At 41.0% G+C, this 25,169-nt stretch overlaps 1 protein-coding gene across 1 annotated transcript in view; it reads right to left on the reverse strand.

The window, feature by feature from the left end:
• Positions 1 to 21,491, reverse strand: part of LOC119652119 (angiotensin-converting enzyme) — a 168,099-nt gene extending 146,608 nt beyond the window's left edge. The window contains exons 1-4 of the mRNA XM_038056060.1: positions 21,255 to 21,491; positions 9,988 to 10,053; positions 9,361 to 9,919; positions 3,470 to 3,833 (exon numbers count right to left, since the gene is read on the reverse strand). Coding sequence (XP_037911988.1) covers positions 3,470 to 3,833; positions 9,361 to 9,919; positions 9,988 to 10,032 — 968 coding nt within the window. The 5' untranslated portion in view covers positions 10,033 to 10,053; positions 21,255 to 21,491. The remainder of the gene's footprint in view (positions 1 to 3,469; positions 3,834 to 9,360; positions 9,920 to 9,987; positions 10,054 to 21,254) is intronic.
• Positions 21,492 to 25,169: the final 3,678 nt, after the last annotated feature.

Genomic DNA, 25,169 nt, shown 5'->3' on the forward strand with positions numbered 1-25,169 from the left:
CCGCAGAGAGAAAATCTGATCTTTTGCTGATTTGCCTGGAGTGAAGCCTCTTTGGTATGGGCCATTGATGTTCTGGGCGTATGGGGCTATCCGGCCTAGCAAGATAGTGGAGAATATCTTATAGATGGTACTCAGCAACGTGATACCTCTATAATTGCTGCACTGTGTGATATCTCCCTTTTTATGTATGAGACAGATTATGCCTCGTTGCCAATCGTCAGGCATTGATTCGCTGTCGCATACCTTGAGCACATGTTGATGAACCACTTGGTGTAACTGGTCGCCTCCTTATTTAACCAATTCGGCTGTAATTCCATCGGCTCCTGGCGACTTATGATTTTTTAGCCGATGAATTGCACGGACTGTTTCTCCTAAACTTGGTGGTGGCAGTATTTGTCCGTCGTCTTCAGTTGGCGGGACCTCCAACTCGCCGATGTTCTGGTTGCTCAGTAGCTTATCAAAGTACTCAACCCATCGCACTAATATGACCATTCTGTCCGAAATCAGATTTCCCTCTTTGTCTCGGCAGGATGAGCATCGAGGTGTATAAGGCTTCATCCTGCTGACTTGTTGGTAAAACTTCCGCGCCTGGTACGGTTGCTCCCTGTACTTTTCTAGTTCACAGACTTGTTGGTTCTCCCAGGCTTCCTTTTTCCGTCTGTGAAGTCGATTCTCCGCTCGACGGAGTTCGTGATAAGTCTCTGCGCGTGCCCGCGTTCTTTGAGAATGCAACATTACTCGGTATGCGGCATTCTTCCGTTCCGTTGCTAGCTTACATTCATCGTCAAACCAGCCGTTCCGACTCCTTTTGCGGCTGGGGCCAAGTATATTTGTGGCCGTATCCATGAAGAACGTTTCAGGTGGTTGTGAAGATCATTAGTTGATGCTTCATCTCCAGGTCCTCTGTTGACTGCGGTTATTGCGGCATCCATTTCCCTCTTATAGGTGTCGCGGAGGGTTGTGTTGTGGATGGCTTCGGTGTTCACTCTCACCTGATTGTCAGAGGGGATTCTAGGTGGTATTGTTATTCGAGCTCGGAGCACCATGCCGACGAGATAGTGATCCGAGTCTATATTGGCCCCCCTATATGTTCTGATATTCATCAAGGCTGAGAGGTGGCGGCGTTCGATCAACACGTGGTCAATTTGGTTGAAAGTGATCCCGTCTGGAGAGGCCCACGTATGTTTGTGGACCGCTTTCCGCGCAAACCAGGTACTTCCAACAACCATTTCGTGTGACCCTGCTAATTGAATAGTCCGCAGTCCGTTATCATTTGTTTTTTCGTGTAAGCTATGGGAGCCAACGTATCGCCTGAATACGGGCTCCTTCCCTACTTGGCTGTTAAAATCCCCAAGTATGATTTTCATATCATAGCTGGGACAGGCTTCGAGGGTTCTTTCTACTGCCTCGTAGAAGGTATCCTTCTCCGACTCTGCAGTCTCCTCTGTAGGGGCGTGAACGTTTATGAGGCTAATATTTCTAAACTTGCTTCGCAAGCGCAGAGTGCATAGCCGTTCGCTTATACTTTCAAAGCCGATAACAGCAGGTTTCATTTTTTGGCTGACTAAGAAACCTACTCCGAGCACATGGTTTACTGGATGGCCGCTATAATATATGGTGTAGTGGCTCTTCTCCAGGAAACCGGTCCCTGTCCATCGCATCTCTTGCAACGCTGTTACATCAGCCCTATATTGGGACAGGGTATCGGCTAGCTGCTTATCAGCTTCATCTCTGTACAGGGAGCGCATGTTCCATGAGAAAATGCGCAAATCGTTGTTCCTTTGTCGTTGCCGGGTCCGTCGTTTTAAAATCCATTCTATCCGAGGCTCCTGTTGTGGCTTCGTAACAGGTTGTTTTCCGTGTAGGGTTGTTAGCCCTACCCAACCCCCAACCTGGAGGACCAGTTGGTACAATTTGTCCCGTTTTTAGGCGCGGGAGACTCGCCTTCATCCTTCTCCGTCTGCAGCTTTTCGTCAAGAAAGAGCTCCCAGCGGTCACCACGTGGAAGTGGAGATAGGGTTTGGTAGTAGAGCTGTTGGTGTTGGTTCAGCAGGCATTTCCCAGGTTTTATGCTCCATCGTGGGTACCAATCCACGTTTCGCCCCGGGACCTATACTACCCTTTGACCACCAGGTTCTTGTTCTCCTTGTATTCGGGCCTTATTTCTGCTAAAGCACATTGTATTTGCGCTTTAACTGCATTCTCTTTATAGCTTTAACGTTGGGGCCTGCAAGTCAATTATGTAACAAAAGTCGAACATTTGCATTAATTTAATTTTTCACATTTGCAAAATAGAAGACATGGTTGAAGCAATCGATGGAGACAGGTAATGGTGTCAACATAACAACACTATTATTCCCATTGGAATAATAAATATAGACTACTCAACATACTGACCTCCCTGTTTTGACACCTTTTGTGTCGGGGACGATGTGCTTGTCACATATTGCTCATTACCATTACTGGCGAAATGAACCATTTCCCTATTTTCTGTTAAAAATGGATTGATGACTTGAAAAGTAACAAGTAACAAGCACTAAACTGAATGCTTTCACATAGATATGTCACTCGCTCAGTGACGTAACATGATATGTCAGCTAATCACCACGCTTTCTTTTCTGCGTGGTTAGAATTCGATTTTTGAACCATTATAATTAATAAATGATGTTTTTTTTCAACGGATATAGTAATTGAGCAAATGGTACTACTATTTCGGTATAAAAAACATAGCTATTTTCTAACGTGGGGAGTCCATTATATTCTATACCACTTATACTAACTTCAAATTCTTAATATGCTGTAATATGCGATTATTAACTTTATTGGAACAGATATAACAATGGAATGTATTTCGAGGTCTAGATTTCGTGTGGACGCATCACTGTGATTTTCAGTTTTCAGATTTCTCGGTTGGGTAAGTTCTGAGCAAAACACCTGTTACACTCTTTGGGGCACACATGTTGGGCCCTCACTCCCGCATGATTCGCACAATGTCAGAAATAAAATCCGTTTCGAAAAGTATGAACTGAGTCCTTACATTTGACAATCCGTATTCCATGAAAGAAAAAAAATGTTACAGTCCCCTTATGCATGTATGGGGAGCCACCACCCCCTTAAACTGAACACAAAATGATGCCACTCGTTGTATGTAAAGGGACTCACATACCTCATGTTCTCACCAAATTTCGTGATAATAGCTTCAGTTGTTTCCGAGTAAATAAAATGGGTGTAACCGACTGGCAGCCATTATACTTAAAAAGTGTCTTTTTTGGTGACCCTATTTTAACTCTCAAAAGCCAGTTGACAGAACTATATTTAACATCCGAGCTCAGATTCAAATTTTTTAAGGTTTTGTTTGTAAAACAAAACCTTATTAAAATCGGTTCAATGTCTGTCTGTCCGTCTGTTTTTTTGTGAAATAGCATAATTTCCAATAGTCTATTGAGGCAACAACAAACTTAATACTTACTGTGGCAATTTGGTCATATTCAAAGATTGGAAGAAATCGTCGCCCATTTGGAACATCTTAATTGGGGTGTAGTTTTGTTTAACCATTTCCGGTGTTACGTCAAATAATTTCTTATCAGGATATGGGACAATCAAACTTGCAATTTCTTCCCATGTTTGGGCCCACATGTTACCGAGCAAATGCATTGGAATAGGTCCTTTCTCCGAAACAATATCGTCACCATACTTTTGTCTCAAACGGAAGCGTACGTAGGCATGGAGCTGTTCATATAGTGGACGAATTTGATCGAAAATATTTTCAAGCTGTTGTTCAAAACTATCGTCATCATATTCATCAAGCCAGGCTTCGGCGCCAGAGGTATAATCTGAAATTACCAAGAAAATCAATTAGTCGATATGCATATTAGGAGTCATTTTGGATGGATTCGCTTTCACTTTCGACTTCTCTTGGAAATCCGTGAAACGTGGCGGATGTGAAAGATAGAGTCAGTTAAAATAGTGCTCACAAATAAAATTTCCGATTTTAAATTTGGGGAGAAAGAATGTGTTTTCCGTTTCTCGTTAAAAGTACTTTACTTATAAATTTAAGTGGAGTGATTTGGTAGCCAGTGTTCCGAATTACAAAAAAGGTTTTAAAACTGAAGAATGGAACAACTGATTCCCAAAATAGGGTATTTGTTTGAATAAACTAAACTGTAACCAAAGAAGCAAGAACCATATTTTCCATTCAAATCTCATTGCTTACTCCCCGATTCGCAAATTACAGATCTTGAAAGCAGCAAAATTTGTTGATCCAAAAATTGAGAAAATATTTTGTTTCTCCCAATTCGAAATAATCGCTAATAAAAGTTACTCTAGACTTTCACTGCTGAAATTTCCGGGTTCTATTGTATGTACAAACCTGTCCCAGACCCTATGAACTGCCGCTCAAGAATGCACTCCAAGTCTTCCCCGCTTCTCGTAAAAGGCAACTAAAAGAGGTATAAATTCCTGAGCTAGCAACCAGCAAATTTTTCTTCTACCAAAACGTCAATAACGCTTTGAGTAAGGACTGATATCACGGCTACGACTTTTGTCCATCGAAAATTGCTTATTGGATTAGTCTCTGGAATGTGCACACCCTTCGCGACAGAGACAGACAACAGAGGATCCCCAAAGTACTTGCTTTCTCCAACTCCAGTAAAAATTACAACGATATAAAGTGGACATGTTGAGCCTAAGCGAACTAATATGGTGACAATATAGAGAGCCATAGTCTCCCTCTAAAAAGCATGAATGCTGCTTTCTATGAACAATTCGGGGGAGGCTTCCTAAAGATCACATTGTGATTGTGATGGGTGATCTGAATACCAAGGTCAACCCTGACAACAACCTACTGGGACATGTGACGGCAAAACACGACCTTGATGACGGTAATGATAATTGTACGATATTTATGGATCTATGCAGCTTCTACCGCCTTGTTATTTATAGTACATTGTTTCAATTGACGGACACTTTCCGATTAGTAGTATAATAAATTTATAAGTTGTCTTTTTGATGTGCATAAAAAGAGAGGCATGAGCGACCTGCTAGTCGATTGCCTTCGTTTATGCTGCGTACAGCACTTCTCACAGAATTGAAGAGTTGTGATCCCCCAAGTTCAACAGTAACCACTTATATGATCCAGCTGTACCTCGACTACTTCCATTTACATGGAAATCTTAGTAATCCGAATCCTTCCCCGTGAGTAGAAGAAGACTATCTCTAACAGTCCAAAAAAGGACCCCCATCTTGACTGCAACAATTGAAGGGATATCTACTGCTGCCAATCATCGCAAAGGTAATAGCTAAAATAATCCTGCAAATTGTCAAGGAACATCTCGAAAGCTTGATCGACAAACAGCAGGCTAATACCCATTCTGGATCCTCCTGGAATGACCGCTTCAATACCGTACGAATCATTTCGGATCGGTGTGCGGAGTACAGGTCTTCGCTTCACCTCAAATGTTCTACTGGGTAAACAGGGAATGAATCTGAAGTACCACATGCAGGAGAGGCATTCCAGAGAAACATTAATATGATGGCAGAAAATGACGTAAAACGGCGTCAAGGCAAAATCTCAGAGAAATTTAAGATGTTCTTCAGAGTCCCTTGTCCAAAAAACGTGGAGAAGTTCAATCAACTATGGCATCTTTCCTCCAGCACTTAGACTATGATGATGGCTCTGGATTCGGAAAGGATAGCAAGTAGAAGAGGATAGAAAACAAACACCAACAAAAGTAAGGTTTTCAGCCTGATCTGCATTAAAAAGCAGAGCATCGAAGATGCCGATCTATTCGTATATTTAGGAACCGTTGTTTTTCCAACGGTGGCATCGAAGTGCATTTCTCTTGATGCATTAGTGGCGCTTGTCTATAATCTACGAATATAATTACCTCAACTCTAAAATCAAGTTGAGTCGGTTTTGCGCTTATATACATCGTGTGTTGGTACGAGAATATGGAACGCCAACCTCACCGCGCCCGCCATCGCTCGCAGCGGTTAATAGAGCCTTCAATACCTTCCATTCATCGATCCGATTCCACAACTCAGCATGGAGCATCAACAACGCTATAACCAAATCCCACCAGGGACTTTGAGTGATAGTTGCCACAACCATAAGTTTCCTGGTTGAAGCAGCAACAAGTGCCTATAAAACTGTGTTTTATTACCTTCAATTTTCCCATTTAGCAACCGACAAGGATTGATCTAGAAAAGACTGAAGGCCACATAACATATCTAAGGAGTTACTTGAAATGCATGTTTTCGAAGGAGAAGCAAGACTCTGAAATACACCCTGCCATGGTTATTGAAAATCAACTTCAACTACTGAAGGGAAGCGCAGCAGCCTCTCTCACAAAGCATGTACAAAGAGGTGGCGATAATGAATAAACCTTACCCGATCTCAAGCAGCAATGAATCGGCTAAGGATGTAACGAGCATGACTACAAAATAATGGATAATATTGTATTCAGAAGTAGAATACATGGAAATCAAAATCAATGAAATTAGCATTACCAGCTTTTTAGACGCTAGATAACTTCGCCTGCGAACGTAAGAGATTGAAATCTTAAAATCGTAGCCGAGGATTCAGGGTGTGTCAGGGTGTAGGATGGCAATCGAGGTTGTCAAGTCCTTCTTAAGGCCTTTTCGGAATTCAACATAGTGCACCTTAATGCATTATTAGCAACAAACATGGATTGCATGTTTAGCGAACGGTGCACTCATTATAAACATCAAGTAATCCGACGAAGGAGCCAATGGTTTCCTGACCCTAAGCACATCTTCGATAAGCAAGCTTTAGAATAGTCAGTAATAATAACATAGATCAGAAGATGGATATTTGCAGCAGACGATGCCTTTATGCTAAGATGGCAATAGCTTCAAGGCTAGCAAGGCAAGGCATTAACCACTGGAAGAAAGCGTAGCGATTACAGAACTAAAAGGACAAAGGCCCGAGAACTAACATATACTCCCCTTGAAAAAAATAACACGCCATTTTGAACACAACTCGATGCCTTCGTGATACACGCAACTACAGAGGAAGAGTTAGCGGAAATTTACGATAGGATTGGCGACAGTAAACTGCCAGGCGCAAACCAAGTTGGTTACTAACACCATACTGCAAGCATTCACTAGAACCTTCAAAGCATGCATATTTGAAGATATATTTTTTTTAGATTCAAAGCACCATGGATTCTGATAACGAACTCTAACAAGAAACTGAGTGAGTCATTTTTATAGCGCTCGATATGTACCCTGGATGCGATGGTAAAAAATTCTCCTATCATCCAAATTGAAAACGGCCTGTCCAAGAATCATTGTGAGCTTCCTCGCACTCCATTCACAGTCAATGCAATGGGCACGGTAGCAGGATTATCATGAACAGTGATGCCTCATAACAGATGATGGACGGTTTGTTGCTCGACGTCAAGAATGACTTGGGGTTTGAGAATGGGTTTAAAGGACCGTAGGTTTGATTGGGGAAATAATAGTCCAAACTCGTAGAAAGCTACCTCTCGGAGAGAATTCTGGGTAAAGGCAAAGGCCTAACCATCGGTTCTAATGCCGTACTTGTCCCACCTACCTTGAACGAAGTTACTTTGATGGACTATATGACCTAATCTGTGCCGTAGTTGTGAAGAACCCCGAAGATGTTAATTGAGGGAAAATGAATCCATGAGTGCAGTAAAAGCATTACTGAAAACGATCAATAAACAGTTGGGTTAGTAAGTATTCAAACAACTCGAGCTCCGTTGCAATGTTAAACTTAAAGAATACCTACCGTAAACTTGTGACAAAGCAAAAACCACTAGCATATTGTTGACAAGGATGATACTAATACAAGAGGATCAAACACAGACCTTCCCGAACAACCTCGATAGCACCGAAAGGTCCGAAGATAGAAACCTACAAAAAGCTACAGCAAACATAAAAAAGTGTGCCCCAAAAGAACCGGCACATCCCGACGGTCATCCTTTTTATGAAGGAGTAAAGTGTTGAATTACCACCTGACAAACTTTTTGTAGGGCGCTACGGGTACCACAAGAACTGTTTACACAGGTTCGTACTTAATGTTTGCCAAAACTTCCCTGAATGCTTCAATCTGGCCGCAGTAGTATTCTATTGGGTAAGGTTTGAAAGGAACAGGAGGATTCTTTATAATACGCTGAATACAGTGGTTAGACAAAGGTACTTAATTGGAAAGATACTGCATTGTTAACTGTAAATAAGCATGTTTTGAATTAATTAAGGAATACTACATATTTTTAAGTGAAAATATACAAAATCATCAACAATGCGTTCGAATCTAGCTATTTATTCTATGAAATATGCAAATCAATTAGAATTCGCATTCAGCTCTAGGATTCTGAAAACTTTCAAAAGTAAAGATTCCTGACTTTTCGCAAACGACTAAATTGTAACTAGGGCTTTGCATACTCTTCTTCAAAGAGAACTCATTTCACGAGTAAATCGAGTGAATGTGACTGTTTATTTGCCACGCAAGAATGACGATATGTTCAGTAATAAACAAATTAATGCACGCAAACATATCTGAATGAATAAATTGGTAGAGCTATACAGATTATGTCTTTTGCAAAGGTCCCAATATGTAGTATTAGTCATAGGTCAACGCTTTTAGCACTACTGTGCATTATGGCAATCGACACCGGATAGAATGTAGACATCAAAATTGTACTCAAACTGAAAAATTAGACACGAACCATCGACTACAAAGTGGAGCTGAAACCTAGAAAATGACCGAAATTGGAAAAGAAGTCGGCTAAGGTCTAAATTTAGTATCTAAAGGTTGGATCACTGATCATGAAGAAAAAAATAGTTTTTTTTAACTATTTGGTTATTGCAATGACCTCAACCTATGCTGGCTCCAGACATTCGCTTAACATGGGCACAGCCTTGTTCAAAATGGAATAGAAGCAAGTAATAATAATAAGATATAGAGGGTAGGGGGACGTTCTATGCTGGGTTAAGAGAAGGCACAATTAATCGAAGGTGTAGCTCCTCCAAACTACAATTTTTGGTTTTAAATGTAAATATATATTTCGGGAGCGACTTACCTACGTGTAGCTGATGAAGGGGGTAAGTCGCTCCCGAAATATATGTTTACATTTAAAACCAAAAATTGTAGTTTGGAGGAAGCTACCCCTTGTCTGATAATTTGAGGCTAGGCTACAAGTTGCAAACGAAAGTCTAATCTCTAAGAAGGCACCATGTTTGTTTACTATCTGTATACACGTAGTACAGATCCTGTGATGAACAATTCACGTATGTCCATATCACCTAATAACCTTATCAATACGTCTAATCTTCATCGCTGAGAATTTAATTTTTAGAAATACCAATACTTACTATTCAACTTAGCTGCCTTTCCGTTCAACTCAACATATTTATCGAAATCAGGACGACATGGAGTTCCAGCCTTATTATAAAATTCAACCCAATAATATTTCAATTCTTCAGGGTCCTGACTTTTACTGATCACTTCCTCGATTTCAGGTTCCAGAGACAAATCGCATTTTGTCCGATTATTATAATCACACACTTTCACCTTGGCAAAGTTTGATTCCATCTTGCTGATGGCACCCAGCAACTGTCTGTATTCCTCATCGGGCAATGCAGCATAGCCTAACTTTGAAAGTTTCTTGAACTGCCTTCGCAGATCCTCGTCTTTGAAGTTCTCATACGCATATTCACGTAACTCCTTTGCCTTTTCTTTGAAGAATTTGGCATTTTCAGCGGATACTTCAGTTTTTACTTTTTCATTGTAATCTGTAATGTTTGAAGCGTATGCCCAGGACGCTTCAGTTTCAATGGTTTTCTTCTTGTCTAACTCATTGTTCAGTTCTCGAATGAAGGAAGCCGCATCAAGTTCGCGGTTCTCGAGGTCTATATCAGCGCAGTTGGCGATCTAAATAAGAAAGATGGGATTTGAATAAACTTCATCTATAATTTACAAAAAATATAAAAGATACTTACAGAGAGGGCCAAAAAGAAAGCCCCCAAAATCCGCACGTTGAACATGATTTATTTATTTTTTGTGCCCTAAAAATAAATATGAGGAAAAGTATATTTTATTACTGTCTGTCTCTCAAAAATATTTGACTTGAAAAATTAGCAATCTAGATTAGAAGTGCTTTCCTTTGGTCAAGTTTCGAAAAGTTTTGTGAGTTCGACTTTCATTTCAACTTCAGGGACCTTCTAAGATAAACTAACTTTGATTTCTTGCTTTTTGAAAAATTGATTTATTTCGTTATTTAACGGACCGAAGAGTAAATTGCAATTATTTATTGTCCACCTAAGGTGGAGAAAGCAATAACTTTAACCTATGATTAAGAAAAAACGTTTAAGAGACCAATCTGTTGTGCTCCGCGAAGACCACCGTGAAAATGTCTAGGTTTCGTGTACTATCAGAACGAGCGTGACAAGTGATGTCGTTATGAGGGAAGCAGTCCATTAAACTAAGTTCCAAAAATATACTTAAATCGAGATAGGTTCTACGTTGTTGCAGAGAGGTGAGGTCAAGGTTATGGGGTTGTACCTTTTCTAGAACAACACAATCACAATTACGGAAAAGTGACTAGATCCCGGAGCAGAACTCGAGCGTACTTCTAACGAGAAAATTAAAAAGAGATTACGATGGTTGGAAGGAGTCAAAATCACAGGAGGAGCATAATATAAACCCCGAAAATTGTGTGGCTCAATTGGTGACTTCGAGGCAGTGACTCCAAAGTCTTGATTGTAGATCTGATATGCTATGGGAAATTCGTTATGAGTGCATGAAAAGGAAATGGTTGAGGATTTGTGCGAATTGGACATAGAGGGACACTTTCCGACGTTTAGCGCTAAATCATTAACAGAGCACCAGCGAACCCGAGTGTATAGATTTAATGGGAAAGAGACCCAGTTCACAGGCGACGATATAGTGGAAAACAGCTTACGGTCTTCAGCATAGAGTAAACAATGACAAGTATGCGGGAAAGGAAGGTCATTGATAAAGAATAAAAATAATAAAAGACCCAGAATAGATTTCCATTGTACGCCAGAGGAAAGGGGAGAAGTAACGCAATGTGCAGCTATCACAAGAGACGCGGCAGGATCGGTTGAAAAAGTAAGAGACAAGACGCTTAGAGTAGAGTGGAGTTTGGACAAAAACTTCTTGTGATTTACAGTGTTCAAGACTTTAGGAAAGCCAGCGTAGATAGTGTGCACTTCCTGTCGTAAATTAAGTCATTTGGCCCCAAAAATTGTGAAATCGAGCAGGTTGGATGTAGTGGACCTACATTTAACAAAGCCGTGTTGCTCTTTCATTATGAGGTGGCCGAAGTGGATTTTAAACATGAGGGGAGGAGCTAAATGGGGCGGCAAATCTCAGCAAGAGTGCGATCGCCACTCTTGTGAATGGGCATAGTGAGAGCCTCTCTCCACAGGCTACGAAAATGATTCTCTTCGACGCTCTTGGCGAAAATAATGGAGAGAGGAAGTGAGGTTAACTGACCAATTTTAACCAAAATGAGGTTTAATGCTGGCCAGACATTAGTTTCTGGAATTAAGTATTAAGGAATTTGCCAAAGAACGCAACACTTAAAACAACGAAGCCAGCATGAGGTCAAGAACTTCTTCCTAGCAGTGAGTTTTTGCTGGTTTTTTGTGAACTTCAGTGGTAAACCAGTGGTGAAGTAAAGCGGAAGAAGATCTGATAAAATGGCATAAAAGCTGCTGAGTGCTTTGTCAAAAGTTATTGGAGACAGGAGGGAAATCCAAATATTTGTCGGCAGGGCTAAGTTCTGACCTTCGAGGTTCGCCATATGAAAATTAAACTTGGCAGGCTTACGCAGGACAGGAGAGTGGAGTCGGGTGATCTGAGCATCAAACTTGAAAGCAGGATGGTGGGCGTCAGGACCAACGTAAGAGAGATTATGAAGGGATGAAAAAGACAATGCACGGGAAGGTCAGAGACGACGAAATTAAGATTTCGATTTAAGGAATTTCTGAAAAGGCTACATTGGAGGGCAGTTCACGTGTTCATTTAAGTTAATAAAGGAAGGGAAGGGTGGGTTGAGATATTCAGGAGGGAAGGAATGCCGGGAGTAGTAGAATGTATTCTTGTACTAAATATAACGAAAATTTCGCGCCTCGAACTCGTTCACCAGATTATTGTTGATTCTGATTTGCGCCATCGTATTGCTCATTGCCATTTTAATAAAGCGGTAAGTGTACGAGGCGCCGATAGTTTTCAGGGAAGTTTATCACCATACATTGGAAAATATGGACAATAGAACATATTTAATGCAATCGAAAGTGCATTGTCCACTAAATATGAAAATTTTATAAAAGAAAAATTCCCGAAAGAATACGCTGCTGTCATCCTTGTTGCGAACAAAGATAGAGGAAAAAATTCCTAAATACGTTAATATTCACTGAAATATATATTTAAAAATATTTTTTTTTGGAGATTTCATGGTTTCAAAAATATATTTCAGGAAGGAAATGAGAAGATTCCGATTACGTCACAGATTTATCCAATCGAACTTTGCATTTGGAAAGTATTGGCGTTTCAAAGTCGGAACTACTTTGTAGAAACACGGCTATCTATTAATAGTATTAAGATAACCATATCCTACAAAAAAATGTTTTGCCCCTTACCGCATATACGGGATCACCAATTTCGAAAGAGTAGCTTTAGCTTCTTTCAAGTAAATTTGGTGTGACAGACAGACAATGAATCTGTGTTTGAGATAAACAAAGCCATTAGAGCACAGGGATTCTTGGTTCCCAGTTATGCATGAGAAGGCTAAGTATTTGACACGTAATTGAGTCAAGCGTAAATTAGACTAGCAACATATGATGCTGCGATGATTTTGGGTCGCTCGGATCACTATCTCGTTGGCATGGTGCTCCGAGCTCGAATAACAATACCGCCAAGAATCCCCTCTGACAATCAGGTGACAGTGAACACTGAAGCCATCCACAACACAACCCTCCGCGACACCAATAAGAGGGAAATGGATGCCATAGTAACCACAGTCAACAGAGGACCTAGAGATGAAGCATCAACAAATGATCTTCACAATCACCTGAAGAACGTTATCATGGATACGGCCACAAGCTAACTTGGCCCCAGCCGCAAAAGGAGTCGGAACGGCTGGATTGACGATGAATGTAAGCTAGCTACGGAACGGAAGAATGCCACATACCGAGTAATGTTGCATTCTCAAAGAACGCGGGCACGCGCAGAGACTTATCACGAACTGCGTCGAGCGGGAAAGCGACTTCACAGACGGAAAAAGGAAGCCTGGGAGAACCAACAAGTCTGTGAACTAGAAAAGTACAGGGAGCAACTGCACCAGGCGCCGAAGTTTTACCAACAAGTCAGCAGGATGAAGCCTTATACACCTCGATGCTCATCCTGCCGAGACAAAGAGGGAAATCTGATTTCCGACAGAATGGGCATATTAGAGCGATGGGTTGAATACTTTGATGAGCTACTGAACAACCAGAACATCGGCGTGTTGAAGGTCCCGCCAACTGAAGACGACGGATAAATGCTGCCACCACAAAGTTTAGGAGAAACAGTCCGTGCAATTCATCGGTTAAAAAATCATAAGTCGCCAGGAACCCAATGCAATTACAGCCGAATTGGTTAAATATGGAGGCGACCAATTACACCAAATGGTTCATCAACTTCTGCTCAAGGTGTGGGACAGCGAATCAAAGCCTGAGGATTGGCAACGAGGCATCATCTGTCCCATACATAAAAAGGGAGACATCACACAGTGCAGCAATTATAGAGGTATCACTTTGCTGAGTACCATCTATAAGATATTCTCAGTTATGTTTCTAGGCCGAATAGCCTCATACGCCCAGAACATCATTGGCCCATACCAAAGAGGCTTCAGTCCGGGCAAATCAGCAACAGATCAGATTTTCTCTCTGCGGCAAGCGATGGAAAAACTGTTGAAATATGGACAACAGTTGCACCATCTGTTCATCGACTTTAAAGCCGCTTATGATAGCATAGCCAGGGTAAAACTGTACACGGCCATGAGGGAATTCGGTATCCCGACGAAATTAATAAAACTGACTAGGCTGACCCTGACCAATGTGCGAGGCCAGATAAAAGCAGCAGGATCACTCTCAAGACCATTCAAAATCAACAACGGTCTACGACAAGGGGATGCCCTTTCATGCGTCCTCTTTAACCTGGCCATCGAGAAAGTGATCCGTGATGCTGATGTAAATGCAAGAGGTACGATCCTCTTCAAGTCCACCCAACTACTGGCCTACGCTGACGATATCGACATCATGGGAAGAAACACCCGAGACGTACAAACTGCCTTCATCCAGATCGAGCAGGTGGCAATCGCGCGAGATCTTGGGCTGCACATCAATGAAGGCAAGACAAAATATATGGTGGCAACGTTAGCACCGAAGACGAATCAACCAACAACATCAAACCGCACTGGTCAAACACGAAGAAGAATAAGGATAGGAGAATATAACTTTGAGACCGTTGACCATTTCTCCTATCTAGGGTCGAAAATCACAACCGATAACAACTACGATGATGAAATGCGCGCACGGTTGTTGTCAGCCAACAGAGCCTATTTCAGCTTACAAAGACTGTTCCGCTCGAAACGTCTCACCATAGGGTCAAAGCTCTTACTGTACAAGACAATGATCTTGCCAGTCCTTATGTATTCCTCGGAAACTTGGGTTCTTAGAATTTTTGGCAACCTACATGAGGATGGACGATTCCGTAGCCTACACAATGATGAAGTCTATGAGTGATACCATGACCGTGCGGTTGTGGATAAAATCCGGCTCAATAGGTTACGGTGGGCGGGTCACTTAATCCGTATGGATGAGGATGATCCAGTCCGGAAAGTCTATAAGGGCAATATCCATGGTAGAAAAAGAAGACGAGGCAGACCCTGCCTAAGATGGAACGATGGCGTAGGTCAGGACGCCAGACAGCTTTTAGGGATATCAAATTGGTAGACCTCGGCGCAAAACCGGGATGTCTGGAGTTCCTTATTAAGGCAGACCTAGACCGGATACCGGTTGTTGCGCCGTTGATGATGATGATTTTGGGTCGGTTTCTAAACAACCAATTGTATTCGGAGATTCACTAAGGAGTACCGATAATTTTTGACACCTTCCCTTTATTTGGAAAAGTAGAAACCAAACAATAGGCGAATCCATGAATAAATATTTATCTTGGTCAGTTAAAACCAGAAGAGTTTCTGCCCAAACATTGCTGTGCTAACCTGCATATATGATATAAGACAGTCGAAAATCACAATTTAAATCGAATTATGTAGATCCAAACCGAAACCATTGACCCCAATGTCATATTGTCATTACTTGAGGTAATATAAAGGGCAATAAATTCATCCACAAACAAGGAAAGATAAATTCATGTATGATTCATAAGTAGGAAGCATCTACCTTTTTCAAACAAGAGAAACAGCCTCATTTTGGGGGCTGCCATATACCCCAATGTGGAGCTAGCTATCTATCACTTCCAGGCAATTTGTTTCTAAACTTCTAAAACTTACCGAGAAGTTGTCCTGTTTCTCTACTGTTCTATGCCAAATATTTCTAGAGAGATCCACTCATTAGTTATTCTGAGATAGTGTATTCTACTGCATCGCTTAGCCCGTAGTGGAACGGTCGCCCTTCCACAATATCTGATCTACCAACTGCCACTTCCGCCTTCAAATACATTTACGGGTATTCAGTCCATGTTTCAAGTCAGAGCAAATTATATATCGAAGGCAGCTGATAGAAATTTGCAGCTGCACTGTTTTACTTAGCTGAGATCCACAATTCTACTATTTAAACCGACCTCAAGTCCAGATAGAGGAGGTGGGTTTGCAACGTACTTTGTACTATTTTCAGTAAAACACAAATAAAATGCTGAAACCGGGGAAAGAGATAAATAAAGTAAAGCTGAAGTTATTCCATTATACTAAATTGAACTTGATCTCCCTTGGTGGCAGATCCCATGACACGCCGACCAAAAAAATGAATTTAAAGTCGTTAGTCCGAAAATCACTAGGAAGCTCACCTCAGTCGATGCTGCGGGACGAGTCCCCGTACTGTCGAAAAACGGGCAACGGTGCTTGACGCATAGACATTAAATTAATAATAATAATAATCGTTGGCGTAACAATCCATATTGGATCAGGGCCTTCCAGACCGTAACGGTACACTAGAGGATTAAAGTACCCCATAGGAGGCAATGTGGTCAGCATTGCGCTCGCCCGAGATTATAACCCTGATTTGACTCAGGTACTCATTCACAACTGAGTCGACTGGTATCCGACGTTAAATCACGATACAAATTCCACTGCCACCAGTGAGATTTGAACCGCAAACTTCCGTACGACAGCCAAATGCTCTACCCACTGAGCTATCCGGACAGACATTAAGTTAGTCCGAGCAAAAGAAATACGTGCCTACGCAGTAAATATTGGTACCCTCACTGAAAAGACCGAGAAACTCACAAGAGCCTTTTGGAAAAGATGCATTGATATCTGTGACTAAGAATGCCAGCGATGATGTGTAGTATGCTGTATGGCAAGTGCTTTGTCATTACGGACGGAAATCTCACTACTAATAGGGAATTTCATGTTCTAAATGGATTACAGCAAGGGACAGTGACTGCGCCTACACTTTTTGCGGTATTTGCCGGCAAATTACTCAACTCTTTCGATTTTAATAAATCTCTTAAAAGGTCGTTGGTTGCCTTTGCTGATGATCTGATAGCCTACACGGCACACAAGAAGGTAACTGAGGTGCAAGTTGAACTTAAGAAGATGTTCAATGATATTAAGTTCTTCACGAACAGTTGGCGGATGAAAATTAATGCGCAAAAGTGTGAAAGGATTCTGTTTCTAAATTCCTTGGCGTATGCCAGTAGGAACTTGAAAAGGATTTGGTGAGATTTTCACATTGTCGCGAACGAGGATAGTTCTGAGCGCATTCTTCATAAGAAGTGCGTTAGATACCTGGGTGTGCGTCTTGACGAGCGTCTCCAATTTAACGAGCACGTTAAAGTCGCGCTAGAGAGCGCTCGCAAGGCATTCATGTCTCTCCGAAGACTCTTTTATGCTCCACATCTTAGCCGGAAGGTTAAGATTATTTGCTATCTTACTTTGGTTACACCGGTGCTCACCTACGGGTGTGCTATCTGGTTTAATTTGAGTGCTAACCAAATGGAGCAAATAAGGATCTTTGAAAGGAAATGTCTGCGTGCTTGCACGGGGCTTAATAGGACTGCTTCGTCAAACTATGAGCACTATGTAACTAATGAAGTGATGTATGCAGCTGCTGCTGTGCCAAGAATCGACACAGTTATCGTCAGATTGATTCGGAATCATATAGTGCTTGGCATGGTGAGAACCCTCGGGTTCCGCAGCCGTTCTGCCCAAATGATGGGTATTTCGAGAAAACTCTCACGACAGGCTTCATTCCTCCCGAAGCGTTCGTGTATCTTGACAGGAATGGTCTAATTCTTGATTCTGCCGGTGATCCGGTTATGTATCAATTACATAGACAGACCACGGACAAAAGGATAGAATACCCCCAGAATTTGACAGTGGGGGCTCTGGGATTTGACTGGAGATACTCCAGAGCGAGAGCAATTGATATTAAGCGGGATGAAAAAGAGAAATCCTGGTACTGATGGCTGTGGGATGCCGGTTAGCGGTGGCCGTGCTCAGTTCTGCCATTTCTTTCTTGGTGGGGCTTTCTAAATATGTACATATTGAACGGGTGTTGATTTTGACTCCAGCTGTAACTTATACATACATACGTTATTATTCTTCGTTTCTTTGTAAATATTACAACTGTTATTATTACCTTTTCTAACTATGGATGTTATTGTAAAAAAAATATATAATTATGATAGTTTTAAGAACAATAATTTAAGTTAAAAGTATCTTTTGAAGCGATCAAACATTTATTATTACTTTTATATTTCTTTATTTACCACTAAGGCCAAGTGAATTCTGTCGGGTTTTTGACCATTTGCATTGTTACATTGACAACTTATTGTAAAATTAGATCTTTATTTCTTACTGTTTCTCTTCTGTGCCTGTAAATTGTTATTCGAAAACTTTGAGAGCCCACAGTGGTCATTAGATTTAAGTTATTTTTGTTATTTTAAAAGATTGTTTTTTATTGTTCATTTTTCCAATCTATATACTATTGTTACCTATTTCTTTAAAATAAAAAATGATTTTAAAAAGGGCCTTGAGGTGTTTTAGAGCACTTCATTCAAGATGGAGATTACTACCCTGATTTAACTTAGGTGCTCATTCGCAGCTGAGTCGACCAGTATTCGACGTCAAATCTCGATACAAATCCCACTACCACGAGTAAAAGTTTTGAACCGCGACCTTTCGTAAAACAGCCTGTGCTCTAACAACCGAGCAATCCGTACACGACCAAAAGACCGACCGAAACAACGGTGGCCTGATACGCTGCATGGTGATTCGAAAGCCTCTCAACTGCATCTAAATCAGGCATTTGGTAAAGCAAAATGGTGCCAATTAAAAAGAGCCGACCCGGCTTCTGCATGGGAAGCTGGATAAGAAAACCGACCCCGACAAAATCTCTAACTAAGATCCATAGCAGGCTTTATCATTCAGAGTCCGGCAATTAATTATCTTTTCTCCTCATAATAGCCATCGTTCTGCGAGTTGTGTCGTCAGAAGAGGCCGCAACCAGCGCTAATTCTGCTCAACAAGTTTCAAATGTGAAACACCATAAGAAAATTTATGTGACTTTATAACACTGCAAAAAATGAACAGAAGGGTCCTCATTTGCGTTGAAAAGTCAAAGCAATCGTGTAACAGGGAATTCGAAGTTTTAGTAAAGTTGATAAAAATCAATTGACTTTCCTCCCGCGGGACACGGTCGCCAAACCGAAACAATTGAGGTTTGGGAATTACTAGGCGAGGGTGATGCTTAATATCAGAAATGCAATGAAAGCCGTTGTTATATATTTGATTGGTTTATTTGGATGCAACATCTGACATGCTTCTCATTATGGTGTTCACAAAGTGAGAGGTGTGAGTAGACTATCCCTTCTACGGAATAACTGCTCTACATAACCCTCAAACAATTAACTTTTAGGGAGTAGATCACTTCCCTAGAAAAGAATTACCTTTTCCTTTCCCTTTCCAATTCCAGGCAAGTGTCTGGGAATAATAAGCCCTGCCACAGGAGACAACATATACTGGAACGACTTATTGTTTTTATTTGAGGATAGAATCGTGAAAGACAATACTCGAAATGGATAATTGTGCCATTTGGGATGTATTGGGAGGAACCAACCTAATGCTAATAGTATTTAACAAACGGTTGTGACAGCTAATGTGATTAGAATTGAATGAAAACTAAGCTCTGAGACTGGCATGTCCTATAAATTGATACATAAAAATAGAAATACATGGAGCCTAAAACATTACTAGAAGAAACGTTACTAAAAATATCTATTCGTTTTTATTATTCCCATATAATTGATGTTAATGCATGTGTATATCGATATGAGCATACAGATCATATTCATATTGCTAGAATTTAAATCCCTTCATGCTCAATTAAATCTGCTATAAGCAAGTTTTTCATTGAAAGTGTATACCTACTTCATGAGAAGTGATTTATTAAGAAGAGAGTTTCCGAAAACGTCAAAAGCCTGACAACAATTTCCAGAACAGGGTTGACTAAGGACAAAACATAAAATGAATTCAAAATTAAGCCGAACGTACCAGGAGGTAGAAGATCGTGACAACAGCAGTAACAATTCAGGCTTAAAAGACATGAAAATTTCATCTAATAAAAATATATTTTCTCAAAGATGCTATATTTAATCATCATCCGTTCAGAATAAATGATGATACAGCAAAAGGTAATGTGGGTATTTCTAATTATCTCAGTTAAACTAATGCTAAAAATTCAAATTTCGGCGGGCATTATCTCTAACGGCTGGTTCACGCGATTAAATTTACATTTTTGCTTGAATTGTTATGTAGTACATATGTGTAATACATGACATAACTTTGTTATCAATTATTGAACAGTTGAACTCCTCCGATTATTACTTCTAACAAAAAATGGATGATCGTTGCCCGTGACAAGTAGATTAAGCTACGCTTGATTCCACAGATGTTCATGTCATATCTGAATTTATTCCTAATAGGTAAATTCCGCTGTTCAAACAATAGATACATTGGAAAGCGTTCGTGTTCATTCCTAAGATGTCATACGTGGCTTCTCAGAATGCAATACGACGGAGCAGACCTTCATGTGAGCATCAATGTCACGGAATCGAGTTTTAATTAATGGAACTGGATTAAATTGACAGACTAAGTACGCGAGCCGATAAGAAATCAAGAAAGACTTATCTGATTTAAATTCAATGTGAAAATATTCTAGATTATCGCAGCTGATTGGTCGGTTAAAATGCATTTTTTTGCTGCATCATCCCATTCAATCAGAATAATCAACAGTTGTAGACATAAGAGGAATAATAAGAAGTCAGTAATTACAGATATGTAATCCCCGGCCATATGCAGATAGGAACGCTGTAAATTATTCACAGACTCCTTGAGTATGTGTGCATATGAATGACGTACACCGAAACCACTTTCTATTTCGAGACTCAATAACAACAATGCATGGCAGAAACATGCTGAGTCGTCATGGGCCCAATCAAAACATCTTAGACACAATTGCTTACCAGGAAGAAAGTCACTGATGAAATCGAACGTGGAAAATGTTTACAATTCAAAAATAACTCTGTCAACCTCACCATCCAGAATATAACAAAGCAACATTCAAATCTCTACCCGTGATTGTTTCATAATACCAAGTTTAGTTATTTTCTTCTTGTTTAGAGAAATGTATTAATTTATTTTCTGCACGATCTATCCGGTATCTAATAATAATCCAAATCAAAAGTCAACTGGAAATACATTATTATATGCACGGTCAAGAGAGAGCAGAAACATTATAAGGAAAAATGAATGGAAACTAGTTTGTGATTCACCTGCTGCCTATCTAGACATTAACGGGAGGAGACGCTGTAGTTATTTTAACGGAAGACTATTGACTATACTCAAATACGTTCTACCTGGCATGATACTCTTAAAAATCCATTACGAACTCACTTAGATCCCACTTCTCAATGAAACAATTAAACAAATTTCAATTGCATAACCAAAGCCACCTACCCTAGCACATGTATTAATTTTTGTTATGATAACTATCACCAATTCTGTCCACTATTTAATTAAGGGAATAGACAACAGTAATTTCACGATCACTTTTACGTTCAACCTGGACAAATACCAGACAACGGAATGCACTTTGAAATTAACAGGAACCCCGCGAGATTGTGAGTACTCAAAGCTTCGAATTGAGACCCAATACTGAAACTTGTTGGAGGCTCCAACCCGCTTTTATTCCATTGAACGCGATCGCTATCGATCGCCAGTCAAAAGCTCATTCTCCACGGTTAAAAATATCAAAACTGAAATGACCATCCAAGAATGCTAAGAGCACAATCTTCACATACGTTCAGTACTTTATCAGATACAGATACGTTCTTTTCTTTCTATGCGCAGGTGACTAGTTTGCCGGTACACTCACTCATCTCTCCTATTCTCTCTTATAAAATTCGCTCTGCTTAGCAGATAGGTTCGGTTATTACTGTAAAGCTAAAAATGTAGATTATTCAGATATCATCCACTTCAAATCAACTATTTTCACCACTCTAATCAGAATGAACAACATTTTTAAAATATGTTAGGAATAATTGAGTAACCCGATAACCAGTCAATAATATCAGCAAATATTGTCCCCTAAAAGCTTGCAGGGAATGCTACATTCTCATTATGGATTGGCCAGACATCGATAACCATGACCTTGTGTCCTCCAACCTTGGAAGTAACTCCCATATTACTCGAGGGAATCTTCGAACTTTAAGAAAGGTATTAACATGATTGTGCACAATGACCTTCATACAGATTAGCACCTCAATAGAAAAATACATAAGTTGCCTTTTTCGAAGAACATGCCTCTCATCATAAAGTGTGCAAACTTATCTATCACTAAAAATGATCCTTGAGAATTAAATACGGAACTAGCAAACTAATCACATAGCCCATTAGAGGCTTTGTTCTTCATAGCTCTTTCGTTCCTAAAATCAAGGCCTTCTGATGGCATCCCCCAGTTCCCTCTTCTTCTTTTTCTCCAGCCTTTGTCCCGTTCACAAGCGGGGTCGGCTCGTCTTGATCGGCTTCGCCATTTGGCTCTATCGAATGCCTGATCTGGGTGCAATCTCGAGGCTTTCAAATCCCCATCCAGCGTATCAAGCCACCGTTGTCTGCCTTTGGTCGTTTACCATCGACTTCGATGTTCAGACCAATCTTGGCAAGTGAATTCTCGTTTGCACGAATTGCGTGACCATACCATCAAAGACGCCTCTCTCGCAACATTTCCACGATCGGTGCAACCCCATAACGATCGCGGATATCCTCATTTCGGATGTGATCTAAACGTGCGACGCCACTAGTCCAACGTAGCATCTTCGTCTCCATTACCGCAAGATGCCGTTCATTGTCTTTTATGGTCGGCCAACACTCAGAACCATAGAGAGCGACTGGACGGACGATATTGCGGTAAATTTTAGATTTGAGACGTTCGTTGATACGTCAATCACAAAGAACACCAGTTGTGGAACGCCACTTCATCCAGGTTGCGTTAATACGTGAAGCAATTTCATAACGCAGTTCTCCATTGGCTGATAGCATTGACCCGAGGTATTTAAATCGCTCAGTTCTGGGCAGATCACTGCCACTGACAGTGATTGTGCCTGTTTCATGGGGATCGGTCGTCAAAAATTCAGTTTTGTTTAAATTCAATCTGAGACCGTGTTGCATGAGGCGTTCATTCATAGGAAAACATCATCTGCATAAAGCAGTGTGTAGGGCGCTGGACGTTGGATATCCCGTGTGACGGTGTCCATAACAAGAACAAAGAGGAGTGGTGAGAGGGTGTTTCCTTGATGAACACCAACAGAGACACGAAGCGGTTTTGATACACCCGCCATACTTCGAACTTTACTTTTCGAGTCATGGTAGAGCAATTGAACTCAGAGCACGAGTTTTTCTGACACGAAGTGTTGTCGTAAAGCATACCAGATGAGTTCGTGTGGTACACGGTCAAACGCTTTCTCTAGATCCAGAAAGGCAATGTAAAGAGGGCGGCATCCCCCAGTTCCTTAATCCATCGATACACTATCTTCCAGGTTTCTCCTCTAGTTTTTGTCACTCGATTTCTTCAAATATGTGTGAGATGTGTGTGCGATGGAATAACGCGCTGGTGTTCACCAGAATACGCTTTTGGCACGGTCGACTGGCTTAGGAATATAGTCCCCAAAATTTTAGGATAGAAGGGAACAGAAACGGTTGTGGAGAGTTTTTAGAAAGAAGAAGACCGGCCCTGGGAGCAATTGAACGCCATAACAATATGTTCGATTACAGATTTGGTAGCATACCTGTGCACGTGCGCAGCGAGCAGCAAAGAAAGGATACTCCAGAGGCCACATCGGGTAGAAAGTTACCGAGGCCGAGCAGGGAGGAGGAGAATAATACTCCGACATTGGAGTGGAGTATAACCGGAGCAGATTCGCGGTTTCCAAGAAGGGTAGGTAGGTAAGGTAGGTAATTTGGGATTCCTCTTGTGAAATACCATCTATGTAGCACCGGTGGCATGAGCACGACATCCGGCGCAGCTCTGAATGCATTTTTCAATTTGCATTTGTTTATTTAGAGCACTGCAATGAGAGCAGCTCATAGACAAATCCAGTTAGATCTATGGGGAAAGACGTGGGGGACACAGAGCATTGAAATAGTTGAATACAGTATTCGCAATGCCTTCTGATTCTCAGATCCCCATACATCTGTTTGGTAGAAGATACAAGGTTATTTTGAAAAGAAGAGAACTGGGACGAACCAAAAGAATGTATGTCAGGCTATACTGACGTTTTTTTTTCCGATGGCTCAAAAAACAGAACAGGGTTCTCGAGCCGGAGTCTACCTGTGGATTAAAAGAAGTGGGCTTTTCCCTTTTCCCTTTCAGGCTGAAGTGTATGTGATCCTAAGAGCGGCAACCTGGATGATTGGCGAGCGGTTGAAGGGTAAGGACATCGCAATCGGTAGTGATAGTCAACCTGCATTAAGCGCGTTGAGCAACCCTTTGATTACTTCAAAAATCGTTCAGGAAAGTAAAAATCGATTGATCTCTGTTTCTAGATTCAATACGGTGGACCCACTCTGGGTACCCAGTAATTGTGTTGTAGAGGGAAATGAAATCTCGAATGCTTTAGCAAAAGTGGGTTCAGTTTCCCGCCTGTCCGAAACGGAACCAACAATTGGGGTGTCAGCAGCATTGGCTAGTGCTTTTAGAACGCTATCAGCCATAATTCACTAGCTGAACATATGTTCAAGGTAGGAATTCTCCACGATGATACGGAATCTATGGAACATTTTGTATATAAGTGCCCCGCCTATGGATGCATCAGACATGAATTTTTTAGTGGTGATATGCACATCCACTAACCGAAATCCTACGATACATAAACAAATCCAGGATATTCCGTTAAACGGGGGAATCGAGTACAATGGGCCGCTACAGTCTGAGTGCTCAGAGGTTTTGCCTCTCCCCCACCTCAAACACACACACACAAACACACCTTCTTAAAACCATCATTAGTAATAAGTTATAAATACATAATATAAGGAGCATTGGTGACTAACACTTGGCAATAAGGGCTAAGCATAACTTAAAAGAACACTCACATGAGCGGCTGCGTCAAGAAATGGAGGATGCCGGATCACCGAATAATCTTATCCGACATTGAGGTTGACCCGAACGTAGATAGAATAATAAGAAATCAAAAGAGAACAGATTGGGACGCAACGCACCTAAGTGACAATATGGCTCATCTACATATGGGCGATGACATCAGGATCGAAATAGACCTGGATGCAGCGGTGGAAGGCCTCAACAGGATTCTCATTGACGCATTCGAAGCCAGCTGTTCTGCTAAGATACTCAAGTCATCAAAGAATGTACTCTGGTGG

This window comes from Hermetia illucens, chromosome 3 (assembly GCF_905115235.1).
Source record: "Hermetia illucens chromosome 3, iHerIll2.2.curated.20191125, whole genome shotgun sequence".
Classification (NCBI taxonomy): Eukaryota; Metazoa; Arthropoda; class Insecta; order Diptera; family Stratiomyidae; genus Hermetia; species Hermetia illucens.